At 41.1% G+C, this 19,546-nt stretch overlaps 1 protein-coding gene across 1 annotated transcript in view; it reads right to left on the bottom strand.

Moving 5' to 3' along the window:
* Positions 1-9,073: 9,073 nt before the first annotated feature.
* Positions 9,074-19,546, bottom strand: part of NYX (nyctalopin) — a 34,571-nt gene continuing 24,098 nt past the window's right edge. The window contains exon 2 of the mRNA XM_066601572.1: positions 9,074-10,446. Coding sequence (XP_066457669.1) covers positions 9,074-10,446 — 1,373 coding nt within the window. The remainder of the gene's footprint in view (positions 10,447-19,546) is intronic.

Genomic DNA, 19,546 nt, shown 5'->3' with positions numbered 1-19,546 from the left:
GGCAGGGACAATTTGGTGTACGCTGTGGACACTGTCGTGCGGGGGGGGGGGGGGGTTGGGCAGCATGTAACCCAGGAGAAGTGGCAGCGGAGTGTCATGCAGGCAGTGATTGTGCTTTGTTGGAGGTAGTGTGGTGCTTAGCTTAGGTATGCCATGCTAATGAGGGCTTTTCAGAAGTAAAAGTTGTTGGGAGTGGGGGGCCCCACTCTTGCCAGTATTGTGGCTTAATAGTGGGACCTGTGAACTTGAGATGCAGCCCAACATGTAGCCCCTTGCCTGCCCTATCCATTGCTGTGTCGTTCCCATCACTTTCTTGAATTGCCCAGATTTTCACACATGAAAACCTTAGCGAGCATCGGCGAAATACAAAAATGCTCGGGTCGCCCATTGACTTCAATGGGGTTCGTTACTCGAAACGAACCCTCGAGCATCGCGAAAAATTCGTCTCGAGTAACGAGCACCCGAGCATTTTGGTGCTCGCTCATCTCTAGCTGTGATAGAAATCATGGATATAAAATGGGATGCAGCAAAGCATTGATTGTGATGGTTTCTTTTTTACTATTGGGATTCTTGCATGTTAATAGTACACGTGAGAAAAGATAGGACTTGCCCTATCTTTCCCACATGTAGTTAATACTATGTGCAAGAAAGATTGGGCAAGACCTATCTTCCTCCTTTTATTTTCAAGGTAAAGTAAAGTCCCCTGGTGCAAGCGCCGAGTCATGATGTCATATCGTGACATTTTCTTGGTAGACTGTTTTTATGGGGTGGTTTGCCATTGCCGTCTCCAGTCATCTTTTACCCTCCAGTAAGCAGGGTACTCATTCTACCAACCTCAGAATGATGAAAGGCTGAGTCAACTTTGAGCCGGCTACCTGAACCAAGCGGTGATTGAACCTGCAACCTTCAGGTCATGAGTGGCAGGTTTGCACTGCTTTAACTCTCTGCATTTCTACTGCCATAACACTCTGCAACACACGAGGCTCTTCTTTTCAAACTTGCACACTATTGCGTGGAGTTTGAATTGTCCAAACAAAAAAACAAAACACAGTTCATGCTGTAATACATTTGGTAGCGGCGAGGCTATTAGCGCATGCACCCATGTGTTTTTGCCCAAAGGGTTTGCCCGGACCTTCATAGGTAAACACTGCAAAGGAGCCACAGCACTACTTCCATCTTTCTACAGATCAGTGAAGGTCACAGCAGTCAGAACTCGCCAATCAGTAATTGATGGCATAGAATAAAATTCCTTAACTTACTGCATTGGAAAAATTCCTTTAAATTCCAGATTGTTAGTCTTCAAACCTACATTGACAGGATGGGGAGGAGTAAGTTCCAGTAAGTGTTTGACCTCATTTTCTGCACAAAGAGATTTTATGAGCTGAAGAAATACCAGGCTTCAGTGTTAAATGTATGGTTCCAGTGACTGCTAGCCTCTTGAATTAAGTTTTGGATTAAAGAAAGAATAGAATATCTTTTATTTCAGACAATTCTGTTCATAATGTGAATTCACATTTTCTATATTTTACATTTTTATTTTGCTCATTTTTCTGTAACCTATCAAAGTACAAAAATGTTGTAGTCAATAGAGCAATGACAGAAAATTCCCAATTATGCAGCTAAGCCGAAGGCATCAGAGCCAATTTTAGTACAGAATTGCTATTTAATATGTTAATGATTTGAAATGGTTAAAATAGCAATCTAAAATGTCAGCCTCCTGCTGCGAGGATTTACTGCACTGCGGTGACTCATTTGTTGCCAGCACCGCAAGAGTTACTTCATTCCATTTTCGAACGAAGAGCTTTAGAAAAGCATCCTTCCATAATACAAGTATGAATTTAGTATTTAAGAGGATTACAGCCGTCATAAATAGCCTGGAAAGCAAAAGTCATTGAACATAATGCATTAAACAGGTCATCCAAGCACTTCTCAAACATCTGGCATTTGCTCCTGTCATCTTAGTGGAGAATAGGTCATAGTTACACAAGAACCTTGGCCGAGATTAAATAAGGTGATCTTTGATATGATATCATGTAAATTTGCAAGATTGTTTGGCGTGTTCTATAAGAGCAATTTCATGGCCCGCTGGTGCCTGACCTGACGCTATAAAGACCTTGTTAACATATTTTGCTTTTATTGTCAAACGATGAGACTCTTTAGAGGCGAGCAGTTATAGGTAGTGCAATAAAATTAGCGGAAGGATCTGTAATGCACATCATGTCAGAGCCGGCATCATTTAACAAATGGAGCATGACGAGTTCTCACATTGAAATTAAATTACAGAATTCTATTTGAGCAGATTAGACTACGTGCCCGTCTGTTGCATAACAATCACCATGTGTGTCCACGTTTCATTCTTGCTTCTTTTCTATCATCGGAGAATGCTGACAAAATTGTTGCCCTAAAATTAATATACTTCTATACTGTCATAAATTTGAAGCAACCACCCTGAAAAGTAACCCCGCCCGGTATTATGGTCTCATTTTTAATATGCCAGTTGAACATGTTGGATAACGCCTACTTTGTGAAAGTACTCATTAGGGCATATGGGCGGTTATTCTGTCATACTGTTTCCTGTTCTGATGGACTTGAACCTTTCATATTTTACATTGACAGCCAGGTGCTGCAGGAAAAAATGACAATCTAGAGAAGGCAATTCTTCCCCATACCCCGCCCACCAGACAAAATCAGCTGAGACAACCTTTTAAAAGGAATTTGTTGGCTTGATCATGCCATCGATGTTATAGAGCAAGAGATGCTGAGAAGACTGATATATAGTTTTATGGGGAAAGATTCAGTATAACTTGCATTTTATTCATTTATTTCTCTGCACATTCTGAGCTGAACAGTCCAATGGGCGGTCCTATCAGTGATTGGCAGCTGTGCCTATATGTACAGTCATATACAACTGTCAATCACTAGTACCTCCGCCCATTGGACTGTTCAGCTCAGAATGTGCAGAGATATAAATGTATAAAATACTAGTTCCACTGAATCTTTCCCCATAAAACTATATATCAGTCTGCTCAGCTCCTCCTGCTCTATAACCTCATGCCTGCAGTTTGGATGGCATGTTCAAGGTGACAGACTTCCATTAATGTTAAGATTAGTGTTCTATGTACCTGTGTTAATACATATTGCTATCACTACTGCATATACTTGTAATGAGTTATAATAAGAGTAACCATAGCCATAAAACTAATGATGTTTTGTATTAATAGTTAAACTGCTTTTTAAATTTTGTTAAGTTTTCCATTTTCAGCCCAAATGCAAACTGTACAATATAATTACCTTACTGCATTCTTTGGTCCCAATCACCAGTATTGTGCATCCCCTGGCACTTTTGTTGTTTCTCTGTACACACTGAAGTGCCATCATTCTGTAATGACATGTCAAATGAGACAGCAATTGCTAGACACTGGTTGTAATGTCACTATGGACAGGCTACAACTGACCACCACCGCAATCATCTGAAATGTTATCTCAACAAATGTCACATCAGTACACAAGACGGCACTACAGAAGTTGTGAAAAATACAAAGATTCTGAAGTCCTTGAAATGCCAATGGAGCCAATTACACCTGTGGATGACTCTGTGCAGAAGTATACACCAAGCAGCCACCCCCTCTATATAGGAGATTGTGTGAGTGGCTGTCTCATTGGTGTCCTCCACAGGTGTAACTGGCTCCCTCATTTGGCATATAGCTGCCTGCATGCTGAGGTGATGCACATGTTTGCCCTCCTGTGTCAGTAAGTATATGGCCATTTTCAGTGATTGTTTGTTTTTATATTTCACTTTCTGTGATATATTTATATTAGTGTAGGGACTCACAAAACGCGAGGAGTCTTGGTGATTGGATTGTGAGCTCAAGTATTTTGGCCAAAATCCAACTAATACCTCACATTTATTATGTATTACTCACATGCAGTGCCGCTTTAAATGTCGTGGGAGCCCAGGGTGGCAGTACCAATGTGATTCACTTTTTAAGGTGTAGGGCAACCCGCCGAACTATTATGGTGTCATTAATAGGTTGCTGGTCTGCATGGTGAACTACATGTATAAGAAGGTCTGCCACTTTGTATCTACTGTGTGTGGGAGTATACACCACCCCCCTCTATTAGAAGGTTGTGTGAGTGGTTTTCTCATTGGTGTCCTACACAGGTGAAATTGGCTCCCTCATTTGGCAGTATGGCTGCCTGCATGCTGAGGTGGTGCACGTTTGCCCTCCTGTGTCAGTAAGTATATAGCCGCTTTCAGTGATTGTTTGTTTTTATATTTTCCTTTCTGTGATACTCTCATAGGTTCTCAGCTGACTGCAGCTGACACTTGGATCGGGATTACTAGTCGCTCAATTACTACAGCAGCATCCATACTGCTTTTTTACTGTGTACATGATTCTTGTGCTGTAACTTAATTGACTTAAAGAGGGTCTGTCCCATCCTCTCACAGAAAGTAATGCATACGTATACAGCCAGCTCTTTACTACTAACTGCTGTGGGGTTTTTCTTTACGGACCCGCACTTGCTGGTTTCTAAGCTCAATACTAGTAAATGATCAGTTTGGTGGTCTCTACTGCGCAGTGTCAATGAAACATCCCCTCAATTATTGAGACTGAGTGGTGGACAACAACCACATGATAATTTACCAGTATGGGGCTCCAAAACTAGCGGGAACAATTATGGGCTAGAAGAATAAGAAACAGCTCTACAGTCAGTGAGAAGCTGATGGGTACTTTTCATTGACTCCTATGGGAGCTGGATAACTTGCACCACGCACCTCCGATCATATGAATGGGCTAATTAAAATAGCTGGAATTCACCCGTTCATGCAATGTTTAGTACAGTATAGCCGCGATCTTTACATGCGCCTATAATGTGCAAAAACAGCACTCGTTTGAACGAGCCCCAAGGCGTACCTGCACTTTCATATGATTCTTCAAAATAAGCACTATTTTTGTCCATTATATCACTTGCTACATGCATTCTCCACCAGTTTTCCTATCTATCTCTCAAATTATTTTTTTCTCAGTGGGTGGGAGAAGACTGCTGTTATGATGTCTCCTATACAATGCAAATAGAAAAAGAACGCATATTCTGTGCCCTTAATTCTCTATAGCATGCATAAATAACAGCATCATGGAAAAATAGTGTACTGCAAGACTAAGCAATGTAGATGTGATTTCATTGTAAATCACTTACTATTAGCTGTAGCCACATATATGTTATTCTCTCCCTCCTATTGCAGCTTCCTCTTCTCACTCTTCGTAGACTTCTATGGACAGCATGCGACAACATCCACTTCCCCTGTTCCATCGCAGTGTCTCTGTCACTAGAGATGAACTTCACTTAACAACAGGCAGTAGAGCAAATTAGAAGGAAGAGGGATCCCCAGTGGTCAACAGTTTAGATTGATTTTCCAGCAGAAAAATGTCATTTTAGGTTAAGTGATTTGCACTTTTGCTAGTTATCACATTGCCTAAAATTATTAACACAAATTGTCTTAAAGTGCATTTGTTAGGTTGTGCTGCTGGGACCTGTTGTTCTCCAGGTTTCCATGAGCACACCTTCACAGGTGTGGGATAATTGAGCTGACTGAGTGTGCTGTTCCTCAGCCAGCCAATCCCCAATAGTCCGCTGCAGATCCATACCAGCCTCTCTGGCTAGAGGATGCTGGTTTCGCAATATGTATGTTGTTGTGTAGGTATGAACAGTGTCGAATTTTATGTGTTTCTGCAGGTAGCCAGACATAAGGTGAACAGCTAAGTTCAGTGCATATTGGTGTGAACAGCGACTTGTTCTGTTTGTCTGTACAGGTGGCCAGACATGTTGTGTGAACAGTCCTGTTCAGGGTGCATGGTGTTCAGTGGGGTATGCAATCCCTGGGTAAACTGTGTATTTTCCTGCTTGGACCATTGTCATCTTGGGCATGGCAGGCTCTGGGTTCCAGCAGGGGACAACCACCCCATGTGCAGCAGGATTAATGGGTAAGTTGTCTTGTAAATTAGGGCCCATAAGACTAGGACCCTTGTCTTAGGTCGTGGGCTTAAGTGTCATGGCCAAGACATGCACCAATACCTTGTACGTTCTGTAGTATATCCATCTATCTATTTATGCGGGTATATTTGGTGAATGTTTGGGGCGTTTTGTCAGTCTTTGTTTATGTCTATTCGCGAGTTCTGTTTGCAGCTTTTCTTCAGTTCAGTTGGAGGTAGTAGAGCCTTCTACATTCAGTTAAGTGACGTTTTTTCTTTCCTTTTGCTTTTGTTAGTCATTATACAGTTTCTTTGGAGTGTTTAGAGTATCTCTCCAGGTGCCTTATCTGGGATAGTCAGATCCTAGGTGAAGACGGTGGGTCTGTCCTTACCAGGACGCCTACCCTGCTTTTAGGCAGGGATTCCCCATTCACCTGATTTGTAAGGGACATGTTTCGCCATCTAATTTTGCCTGGAGTGATATAGCCTGTTTCAGCATAGTATTCTTTGTGTTTTTGGCGTTTCAGTGTGAAAGCCACCCTGCATCTGTGCTCGGTGTGGTGCTCTTGTGCTGCACAGATGCGACAGCAGTGAGTATTTAAGCATCCTTTTCCTCTGACATTATCATGTGTAGTATGCCTATATTGTGTGCATGATTCCTGTGCTGTAAATTTATTATGTTAACTATCCTTTTATTATGACACTATCCTGTGTGTTATCTCCAAAGTATGACATTACTGTGTACATTATTATACGGTAGTATTGTGACTTTGCTTTGTGTAGCAAAAGGGTTGTGGCAAATACACAACTCCCATTCATATGCCCTATCAGGGCATATGAGCACCATAGAGTGGCGTCCCCCTCTTGGGACCCCTGTCTATGACCCAGAATGGAAGATGTTCAGTATTACAAGACAGTCATCCATGTAAAAGGCCTTCCTGTAAGGGAAATGGTTGGCTGGCTGTGGCTTTCCCCAGCAATGTCAGCTGATTGCCAGGAGCAGAATGCAGAGCTTTTAACTGTTCACCCTGGGCTCCACAATCTCAGAGTGGTTGTGCAAGTTGGCACAACCCCTTTACGGAAATGTATATTGTGAAAAGTGGAGATCAAAATTATTATAAGCTTTTCATATTCTGAACTCGCGTTGAAGGAATGGGCTTACTTCCAAGTGTCATGGAGCCCTATAGTCGCTTATTATGCCAGTTGCTTGAGCAGCATTTCATAGAATCTTTGATCTGCTGAACAGTGGATTGCTCTTACGGGGACATATCCAATCCCGGAGCCATGCATGGCATAGCAGTAATAACAACTACATCACATTGTAATTTGCAATATAATTCCCCTTTGCTTTTCTATATAGTTCTAAACCAGTCTCATTGCAAGTAATTTAGCATTAGAAGAAAGGTCCCCTGAAAGAAGGTGGAATCGGGAACAGAAACAAAGCTTCATATAAACTGGGCCAGCCATCACTGGTAAACAGGACTTTGCTATGTGTTTCAGGGTTGTATGCCATTATTTCATAGAAATATATCTCTTTCCTTAAGCAATAGAAATTTTACATGCTGCTATGACAACAAAAATGAAAAATATAATTAGACTTGCCCTCTGTTTTATTCCAAGTAGTTGTAAAGGCTTCTCAAACAATATAGCTTATTTGTGTATTTTTTCTATTTTTTTTTTCTTACACAGCATTTCGAATGCAGGTATATTATATTTAGTAGCTAATTAATCTTTCCTCCTGTCCTTCCTAAGGGACCCACGTATTAACCTATGGACTAAATGTAAATACACACAAGAGTATTGCAATCTGGGTGGAAGGTATCTATAACAGAACCCATAACCTGTTTTGGCCCAGACTTTAACCCTTTCCAATCCACTGTCTGACGTCTAAAGACATTATGATTTAAGGCTGTACAGCTCCGATGTTGGAAGACGTCCGTCAGGGTAGTCTCACTGTATATTGCCAGCCTCTCTGCTGTCAGAGCCTATCCAACGTGTCACCTCATGTAGTACTGGCTTTAGCTAGCAGATAGAACCGTTTTATAACGGCAGAAATAGAGTAAGCCCCCTAAGAAAACCAGGATACAAATTGGATTGGAAAGGGTTAAGTGCTTTTACACAGGACAATTTTCGTTCAGATTCCTGAGGTCCAGAGAGATTCTGAACAATTATTGTTCAGTGTAAATACATGCAGAAACTGAATGATGAATGAAACTTAACGATGGTCCGTGTAAACAGGCAGCCATTCACTTATGAACGACTAAGTGCTTACTGTGAATGGAGGGAACAATCCCCAGCCTACTTCGTCTACATACACTCAGTGATGTTCGTTCTTGTGTAGAAAAATAGGCAAGATTATGGGATGGCCTGTCAAGCATCTGTTGCCCAACAGATTGTCCTGCGTAAAAGCATCCTTTATCTCCATGTGCCATTAATTTTATGCAAAAGCTCACTGAGAGTTTAAAAATAAAGTTGTAGTATGCTGCACTTTATGATGGAGAACCATTGCTCCTTGGAGAGAACACAGTACAGTTATTGCAATATACATGAACCAAAAAACTACGTGGTACAAGACAAATTTATATGTTTAGCTTTTCCTCTTTTCCAAATTTCTAAAACTTAATGCTTATAAGGGTGTATTGACAATCAGTGAATTTCTTGCAAAAATTTCTGTGACTGCTGCATTAATCTGAATAGGATTTGCTGAAAGCCATGTATTTGACACCCAAACTTAACCCATTGAGATGAATGAAACTGATTTTCTGTTGCAGACATATCTGTAACAAGTCTGCCACATGTAAATGCACATTTGCACTTATATGTTGATGGCTATAAATTTATTACTGATGAAGTACATGTCAGTTGTCCATTAAATACAGATAATTCCCATCATTTTCTCTACTATAGTCAATATTGTTTAAAAATAAAAATGTGATTATATCTCTCAACAAAATAGTTTAGAATAACTTAACTCACACGAGAGATATTTTTGCATTTTGTAAGTTAGTTGGCTTAGTAAGTTAAAAAGTTTGACTTAAAAGCTAGAACTATAAAAATAAAGCTGTCATTTTTATAGCACTCATGAGATCCTTCTTAACAGCTTAAAATGTAATCATTGTCAAATAAACAAGAAACAGCATGGACGCTACATTCTGTGCTGATGAAGCTGTAGAGGCCCTGCTAGTTTTCCTATATGTGCTGTTATCAAAACTATCTGTCACATTTCCAAGATCTTCATTATTTCCTTTGGGCAAAAGTAATTTCGAGATCAGACTGCTTAGTTTTGACTCCATGGTAGACTGGAGACGTTCTGTTGGAAGGGGAATATAGTAAGTAAAATTTTGCTCTGTTGGGTCCAGGCAGATTCCTTCAGGGGTCTTGAGAAAAAAAACACTGCCAAGGTCAATGCCTGCCAATGATGATGGTGATGAGCATGGTATATCTCGAACAAGCTTGTAACTCTCCATCCACTCTTTTAGCCATTCAATTCTACAGTCACACTCCCACGGATTCTTAAAAAGATATAGCCTTCCTATAAAATATACCGGTCTAAAGACCTCAAAGGGTAAAGTGGATAAGTTGTTGCTATTTAGATGCAAGGATACCAAGCTAGTGAGGTTTTCAAAAGCTTCTTCTTCAATGTAGATTATCTTATTTCGGTCTAGATAAAGGACTTCTAGCTCAATTAAATCTTGAAACCAAACAGCTGAGACATTCTGTATGTAGTTCCCACCCAAGTTTAACATCTTTAGTTTCTTTAGTCCTTTGAATGAGTTTTCCGGTAGCTCATTCAATAAGTTGTCGTTAAGAAAAAGATACTCCATTTTTTGACAATCTTGAAAAGACTTATCATGGATCACATTTATTTTATTATCTTGGAGGTTAAGATAGGTTAGATTTGGTATATCTTGTAGAGAATTATAAGCCACAGCCTCAATCCTGTTAGTTTCTAGGTAAACATGAGTCAAGCTCAGCATTCCTCTGATAGCTCCTGGAATCCGCCGAAAGTTGTTTTGAAAAAACATAAGTTCACGTACTAGTGGAAGATCAACGAATAACCTATCAGGGATGTTAAACAAATTGCAGTCAGCTAAGTCCAATTTCATTAGTTTCTTTAGAGCCAAAAAGGTTCGAGTGTGAAGATATCGAATGTACTCATTATGGGCCATTTTGAGCTCAATCAGATTGGGCAATCCTTTGAAAGCTCCAGGAGTAATGAAAGATATATTGTTGTGACTCAGTGAGAGAGATTTTAACGAAGGCAAAGTCCCAAAAGCACGTTCTGAAAGAAATTTGATATTGTTTTTATCTAGGTTAATAAAGGAAGCTTCACAAGGAAATTCATTAGGGATCTCCAGGAGTCCTATTCGATCACATAAAACGGAGCAGTTTCGTTCTCGAGTACAAACACAGCTTGATGGACAGGAGCGGAAACAAGCCCATATGGCATACACTGGCTGGATAAAAAGAACAGCTACAAGAAAAAAAACAACATAATCTTTGTTAAGCATAATGTAGAAGAAAACATATAACTCATTCACTACATGACTTTAAAAATGTAGATGCTCAGATAATTGGAGAAGGTTTGGTAGGTAAGGTATGCTTACTTTGTAATAGGGTTGATATTACTGGTATTGTTTGTAACATGGAAAATACACTCATTGAGGCAGTATAGATTCTATACAAACCACAAGGACCCACTCATTGAAAAAGAATCTATTATTAATGGCCCTATTACAAGGGTCGAAAGTCTCATCACTAGCTCGTTCTCGCTCAGGGAACATGACTAGACGGCACGATTCTCGTTGAGAATCCTGCATATGACTACCGTGTTTCCCCGAAAATAAGACACTTATATTAATTTTTGTTCAAAAAGGTTTAACTTTTTTTCATGTATAGCTGCCTGGACACTATTTAAATTGACTTTTTTAATTAACTGTTAGCAGGGATTTATTTTGGAGTAGGGCTTATATTTCAAGCATCCTCAAAAAGCCTGAAAAATCATTTTGCATCCTCAAAAATTCTGGAAAATCATGCTATGTCTTATTTTCAGGGTATGTCTTATTTTCAGGGAAACGGGGTATCTAGCAGCACCCTAAACTGATACCGGAAATAATGCTCTATACTTATTAAAAAGTTGCCAGACTCAAACTAGCTAAGTTCCCTGGTTCTACGTGTTTCCTACATCCACTTTTCTGACTGGTTCATCAGAAGCCACATATTTGTTTTTTAGAAGTAGAGCACGATAAATATAATGCTAAAAATGTCAGAGAGCCGTGCAGCCCTGATGCATGGCTGATGGCAAGTCAGATACTCAATTCGCATTTAGCTATCTAAATAAGGAGTGTTGGCCCTTCTACACACAACGAGAGCTGCACGATTCTCGTTTACTTGAGCGAACAAGCTGATGATGTCACCAGATAGTTTGTGGTCATTAGGCCTGTTTAGACAGGCGGATCATCATTGAGAATCGTGAACTTCTCATTCACTTCTCATTCTGTGCTTCACATTCCTAAGTGAAACACTGGATGATAAGAGTTTAAACGCAATGAGAAGTGAACGATCAGATGATAATTTTCATACCAGCTGAAACTGAACAATAAATGAGAAGTGAACGATTCGTTCTCAGTTTGTGTTGAAATGGAACGATTATCGTTCACTTTTGCATGTTTGAATGATTTCTGCCTAAAGCACTTTGAGAGCTCAGTCAGACAAGCGTTTTTTTGTTTTGCGTGCCTATGGGCAGAAAAAAATGCCCTCCACGTATGTTGAAAATGCGCGTAACCACAGCACCGTGCATTGAAAGTAATGGGATGCACGCAACCCCCACCCTGATTTATGGGGAAGGGCTTGAAATATATAACCCCTTCCCTGAAAATCATCTCTAGCTGCTGTAAAAAATAAAAGAATATATACATCACCTCTTCGCTGCTGTCAGGGCTTCGGAGTGTCTTCTCGCTGGCTCCCCGACACTGTTCTGAAGCTCTTTCTCCTGGTTGGGGATTTAAAAATCCCCGCCTCCAGAAAGTGCTGGGTCTGATTGACTGAGCGTTCAGCCAATCACAGGCCACGTTCAGCCATTCATTGAATCACAGCTGAGCGCTGCCTATGATTGGTCACATTGTTCAGCCAATCAGAGGCAGCGCTCAGCCATTCATGGAATTCAGGAGAAAGTGCTTCAGAAAAGTGTCGGGGAGCCAGCAAGAAGACACACCAAAGCTCTGACAGTGGCAGAGAGGTGATGTGTGTATATATATATTTTTTATTTTTTACAGCAGCTATGCATGATTTTCAGGGAAGGGCTTATATTTCAAGCCTTTCCCCGAAAATCACTGTGGGGGTTGCCTGCACCCCATTGCTTTCAATAGGGCGGCTGGAGCGCCAGCCTATTAAAAAGCAATTGGAGAACAGCACGATCCTCTGCCACAGCTGTGATAGCTGTGCCAGGGGATTCTTTCATTCCCGTGGGGAGTCCTCTCATCACTGAACACTGTGACTATGCTGTGGTAGAGGACACCCTAAAGTTAGAGGCAGTTACTGACCATATCATGGAAAAACTCCTAAATCTGGCTCCCACTGGAAGGTGTGGGGGCCTGGCATCACTGGCGTAACTATAGGGGGTGCAGGGGATGCGGTTGCACCCGGGCCCAGGAGCCTTAGGAGGCCCATAAGGCCTCTCTTCTCCATATAGGCCTTCTCCATATTACTATAAATAAAGCATTATAGTTGGGGGTCCTGTTACAGGTTTTGCATCGGGGTCCAGGAGCTTCAAGTTACGTCTCTGCGTTAAGGGGTAAAAAAAAGTTGGGGGGCCCCAAGATAAACTTTTGCACCCAGGCCCATGAACCTTTAGCTACGCCCCTGCCTGGTGTCATGCATCCTGGGTTTTTTGGTTGGCTGTTTCCTTTTGAAAGATGTACCTGCATCTTTTCTTGTATTGTCTTTTTTTCTGTCAGAATATCTCTTATTAGATCTAAGCCCCTGAGATCTTTTCCTTTGGCTCCATGAGAGCCTATATCCTGAATTCTTTTTACTTCAGGAAACTTTTCCCCCTTAAACTCATTTAGGTTCTGAAGGATTTTTTTTAAGTTGAGGACCAAAAAGTGACTCTTATTAAATGGAAAGGCTGCAAAAATGATGTTTTGACAGTACATTGTCTGGCTATTTTATCCAGCGGCATCTTCTTGCAGAATTAGTCAATGCCACGAAAAAAGAACAGTTTATAGCGTCTAAAGGAGAATCATATAAAAATTCTGCTGTAGATTTGAGAAGTGGAACTTTTTCAAGTATCTCTTCTCTAGAAACACCTTCTTCTAGGTCTCTGAATAGTTCACTTAACAAGACCCATAGTAACTTAACTCATTCATCTGAGTCTTCAGAATCTAAGTTGCTTGATAAGAACTCCTCTGAAGATGCAAAATCTGATGTATTCAGTGTTACAGGAAAAGTATACACATATTTTCTAGACCTCTTATGTACTCTAGCAGATTTTTTTTCCCTCAAGGATTTCTGACAGCTGCTCCTTAAACCATGAGAAGAATTTGTTAGCCTCGCTGTGATAATAAGTAGTCTCTGGGGAAGTGCAATCAATGGGGAAATCATTAGACAGTGGCTATTGACAGGCATTACAAGTCCTGTGTCTGGATTTCCTGGCTCTTTTCCTGCATTCCTCCCTTGCAGACAACATTCTAGGAAAAGAAATAAGAATTAGCACAACTGAGAATAAATGAGCAGTGATACATAGGAAACTAAGCTACTGCAAACATAAAGTGCCATGACCCATATCAACAGACAGAGGGCACAGCAGACAAGCAAAGTGCAGGGAGAACAGGGCTGACCTGTTTAATAGAGCACTTGATAACCAAAGACGCCCTTCTCTAACCATGCAAATTGCATAACTTCTGGCCACCTGACTCATTTGCAGAGTGTGCTAATGCAAATTGCATCAATTTGCATCACTGCGTCACATGACCCACATGACCCACCTAAGTGGTGTGATACCGCCTGTCACATGACTCACCTGCATCATCAGTAGGTGGTCTGATGATACAGATTACATTACTTTCGGTCACGTGACCCACCTGTATCATTGCATTATTTACACCGTCTGTAGTGCAACCTCTGTCCCATAATGCTGTCTACATCATATCTGGTGCCATTTCCGGTGACACTTAGAATGTGGAGGGGCTTTAAGTTAAAAGAAAGCACTTCCAGTTGATGAAAAAGCCCTGTGCTATTTACGCTTACGCGATCCCTGTGTAAATATAGAGGGCAAAGTGTTGCATCTGCAATTAAAGCAGTATACACAGATTCTGCTAGATACTGAACTCCAACAACATACAAATGGCAGGTTCCCTCCTCTGCCAGCAGAAATGACCTTCAGGCTGAGGGACAGGAAACCCATGCATACATCCTGGGAAGCAAATAAGAATAGAAATTAGGTCCAAAATGGAGTGATCTGTCTGAGTAATCCACCTAGAGAAAAGAAAAATACAATGTGTCCGTGTCTTGGTCCTACCTTTTATTGGAGCATGCTAATTGATACTTAAGTTATTCATTGCTTAGTAATCTGTCTCCGGTTGTACCTAGGGGACTTAACCTATTTGTTTCTGTGCTGCCATAGGCTGATAAAGAAAATAAAAAACATTTCCTCTCTTCCAATGTAGCTTCCTTGGGTAAAATTATGGAAGCTTTGAGAGATTAACAGTTTTCCACGCAACCATGGTCCTAGGATTTGCAATAAATGACATGGAAAGTAATTTTTTACCAAAATTTGTCATTTTCATATTCCTACCCAGTGACGCAGACTATTATATTTTGCTTTATGTGCTTTATGCAATAGATGCAAATTTTAATTCCTCACTATGGTACTACTGAATAGTGCAATACTACTTGTAACCTGTCTGGTTCTGGGTTGGAGCCTGTGGTGTTGTAACCCGTGCAGTCCGAGAGCATAGTCAGGGGAAGGCCAAAAGTCAGTAATGGGCGGTAGCTGTTGCGATACAAGGGAGCAAGCAGGTAGTGTTGTTGAGGGGAAGCCAGGAGTCAGTAGCAGTTTGTATCAGTTGTGGTACAAGGGAGCAAGCAGGTAGCGTTGTTGGAGGGAAGCCAGGATCATGACTAAGTTCAGCAGGAAAAGCAGTCCAGACGGCTGAATAGCTTAGCAGGGAGAGCTGTTGCCTGGAGCACAGGAGTTACTGGTTTTGAGCCCTGACACTACTATTCATTTTAATTAGTTGTACAGGATTAGAAAAACATAACTGCTTCTTAAAAAAATGGTGCCACAGCTATTTGGTATCACAGCTCATTGATGGGTTTTCGAGAATGAACTGCCAGTTGAAGGTCTTGCCAGAACATCTTAATGGGATTCAAGTCAGGACTTTGACTCGGCCACTCCAAAATTTTAATTATGTTTCATTTGAACCATTAGAGATAGATTTGCTTGTGTGCCTTGGATCCTTTTACTGAACTGTGCTTGAGCTTTAGTTGACATTCTCCTTTTTTCTGATAGAAAGCAGAATTCAGAGTTCCATCAATTATCAGAAGTCATCCAGGTCCTGCAGAAGCAAAGCAACCCCAGACCATCACAATAACCACACCATGTTTGACTGTTGGTATGATGTGGAACACATAGTTAGCTTTATGCCAGATGTAACTGGACCCATGTTCAATTCCATATTTGATTCATCAGTCCGCACAACATAAAAATGTATTTTTTTTTCATTTAAATGTTTTGGCAAATAAGATTCAAGCCTTCAAGCTCTTTTTGGTCAGCAGTTGTTTGCGGCTTGCAACTCTCCCATAAATGCAATTTTTGCCCAGTGTCTGTTAAAGTATTGTGCATGTTGACCTCAACTGAAGCAAATTAGACCTGTAGTTCTTAAGATGTTCATCTGGGTTCATTTGTGACCTCCTGAATGAGTTCTCAATGTGTTCTTGATGAAATTTTGGTAGGCCAACCACTCATAGAATCATAGAATGGTAGAGTTGGAAGGGACCTCTAGGGTCATCTGGTCCAACTCCCTGCTCAATGCAGGATTCACTAAGTCATCCCAGACAGATACTTGTCCAGCCTTTGCTTGAACACTTTCATTGAAGAAGAACTCGCCACCTCCTGTGGTAACTTCTTCCACTCATTGATCGCCCTCACTGTCAGAAAGTTTTTTCTAATATCTAATTTGTGTCGCCTCCCTTTCAGTTTCCTCCCATTACTTATAGTCTTTATTTGTGCAAATGAGAATAGGGCTGATCCCTTTGCACTGTGACAGCCCTTTAGATATTTGTAGGCTGCTATTAAGCCTCCCCTCAGCCTTCTTTTTTGCAAGCTAAACATTCCCAGATCCTTTAACCGTTCCTCATAGCACATCATTTGCAGACCACTTACCATCTTGGTAACTCTTCTCTGAACTTGCTCCAGTTTGCCTATGTCTTTTTAAAGTGAGGTGCCCAGAACTGGACACAATAATTACAGATGCGATCTATATAGGAAGATTAGAGGGGGATAATTACCTCACATGATTTGGACTCTATACTTCTCTTAATACATCCCAGAATTGTGTTTGCCTTTTTGGCTGCTGCATCACATTGTTGACTCATGTTCAGTCTATGATCTATTAGTATACCAAAGTATTTTTTCACATGTGCTGCTGCTTAGCCCAATTCCTCCCATTCTGTATATGCTTTTTTCATTTGTCTTGCCCAGATATAGGACAGCATTTCTCCATTCTGTTATTCGCTGCCAGTGTTCAGGCTTTTCTAGATCTTTTTAAATACTCTCTCTCTTCCCTAGTGTTAGCTATCCCTCCTAGCTTTGTGTCATCTGCAAATTTAATCAGTTTCCCATCAATTGCCTTCTCCAGATCATTTATAAAAATGTTGAACAACACTGGGCCTAGGACAGAGCCTTGTGGTACCCCACTTGATACATTATCCCACTTAGATGTGCAGCCATTTATGACCCCTCTTTGAGTACGATCACTCAGCCAGTTGTGAATCCACCTAACAGTTGCCTTGTCAATCCCATATTTGGTCATTTTTTTCAATAAGTATGGTATGAGATACTTTGTCAAATGCTTTACTAAAGTCAAGATATACTATATCCACCACATTTCCCTGATTAACCCCGTCGGTGATTCTGTCATAGAAGGAAATTAGATTAATCTGGTATGACTTGTTTATTACAAACCCATGGGAAGGTTCACCACTGTTCCATTTGTTGATAATAGCTGTCACTGTGCTTCACTGGAATCCAAGAGCCTTAGCAATAGCTTTGTAACCTTTTCCAGACTGGTAGATTGTAATGAATTTTTTTCACATCTGTATTTGAATCTCTTTAGAATGTAGGAATCAGAGAAGGCAGAAAAAATCCTAATTACCTCAAAAATTTCTTCGCAATATATTGACTTAGATTAAAAACCAGAGTAATTTGGCAATTAGTGCCTGATAAAGATACAACATTGATGAGGGGGGAGCCTAGGTATGGACTCGTCCTTCCGATATCTCCTTATAACAGGGATTCTTACCAACAAAAATTATGCTACACTTAGGAGAGGCATTGATTGATAGGTGACAATCCCCCAGCACTTGGAGGCGGGCATTGAAGAATTTAAGAGCAGGGATTCTCTGCAGCAAGCTCATTATCAGACTTACCTGCTACCAATAGACAGGACACTTTGACTATCTATGCTGCTGATTTTCAGGGCAGTCAGAATGATCAACTAAAGGCCCATTTACATGCAAAGATAATCTTTCAAATGACTGAAAGATTGAAAGATTTTGTGATCTATTTACAGAAAGTGTTAATGGCCATTAACACTTTATCATCTTCATTTGCATGTAAAAGGGCCTCCAGGAGCTGTTTGCAGATCCCAATGTGTGATTAATCATACGCCCAGCTGTGCACACAGCTGCATTGTTTTCTTCCTGGTTGCTGGCAATGTTACAATGTTATCTGCCGCCTCCCGTGGAGATAACAGCGTGCGGTCTATTGAGAGATACTTTATCTCTCACTAGCTGAACAATGGATTTTAAGTTGACCTTAAAATCATCATTCCAGCGAAAACTGCATGATGCCTGTGTTTAAATGTAACGATTATCGCTCAGTTTTTGGTTGATTGAACGAATTTTGAGCGATAATCGCTACTTGTAAATTTGCCTTAAGCTTTTTTTCACTCGGCCACATATCAGGCCATGTAGAATGACATCTATGGTTTGGTGCATCCTGCTGCTAGTTATCAGGGCAGTTTGAATTATCTACTAATCTCTAGCATATTTAGCCAGATGTCAGGGCATGAAGATTGACTTACTAAGTAGAGATGAGCGAGCATACTCGCTAAGGGCAATTGCTCGAGCGAGCATTGCCCTTAGCGAGTACGTGCCCGATTGTAAGAAAAGATTCGGCTGACCGCGGCGGGCGGGGAGCTGTGGGGGACTTAGCTCCGCCCCCATCTCACCCCCTCCTATTGCAAATAGTGGCAAGGGGCGGAGAGGGGCGGTAGCTCAGTTCCTGCTCCTGGCTCTTCCATCCTCTTCCCCTGCAGACAAGGACACTGTATATCGGCTCGGCGTGAAAACCGAGCCGATATACGGTCGTCTAAATAAGGCCTAAAAGAAACAATATCCGGGCCTTACTAATTATGTACAGATATCAGGATGCGTGCTACCATGCAGCAGTACTCTGCTATATACTGAAGATTCAGCAAGTGATTAGATCCCTGCATAAATTGCCAACATGTATGATAAATGCTGCCAGATAAACTGAGTCTGATATAAGCATAGCTGGATAAATTGCATGAGGCTTTGTGCTTAAAGACCAGCTCTCCCCAATTAATTTTACCAGAATTCTGGCGTCATCAGGGGTATACTACTATAGTTCCTATACCCCTGAGATGACACTGTTTCTGGTAAATAGCTTTCAGTGAAGAGGCCTCTCCTAAGTGTAACAGCATTTTTGGTGTTAAGAATTCCTATTATTAGGAGATATCAATGTTGTATCTTTATCTGGCACTAATTGCCAAGTAGCTCTGGTTTTAATCTAAGTCTTTACAATGTGGCATCATCTGCATCATTTGAAACCTTCTAGCTGTATTTTTATTGCCACATGGGTTGCATTGAGGTCCTATTCACACGAGCATTTTAATGCGGCTAATTTGCCGCGATAAAACATTGGGCAAAAATTGCAACTATGTGACGCATTGAATTTCAATACATTCGTTCGGATGGGCGATGTTTAGCCACGTAAAATCGGCTGGCTCAAAAATATAGCACATACGCAGCCAATTTTACATGCGTCTGGAAAAAATAGGTCTTGCCCTATCTTTTAGCTGCGATCAGCCTGTGGAAGCCTATGGGAGCTGCCGTCAAAAAGAGGGAGGAGGAACTTTAGCAGCGGCTAGTGCTGCTAAACTCCCTCCCCCTCTTTCCTTTTCCCTTCCTCTGCCGGCAGCTCCCATAGGCTACGGGAGCTTCTATTGCCAGGAGCTGCCAGCAAAGGAAGGGGGAGGGAGTTTAGCCAATGGAATTCCGGACGGCGGTATATATATATATATATATATATATATATATACATACACACA

The sequence above is a fragment of the Eleutherodactylus coqui genome, chromosome 4, assembly GCF_035609145.1.
Source record: "Eleutherodactylus coqui strain aEleCoq1 chromosome 4, aEleCoq1.hap1, whole genome shotgun sequence".
Taxonomy (NCBI): Eukaryota; Metazoa; Chordata; class Amphibia; order Anura; family Eleutherodactylidae; genus Eleutherodactylus; species Eleutherodactylus coqui.
The sequence above is the reverse complement of the archived record's forward strand: the minus strand, read 5'-3'. Positions and strand labels throughout refer to the sequence as shown.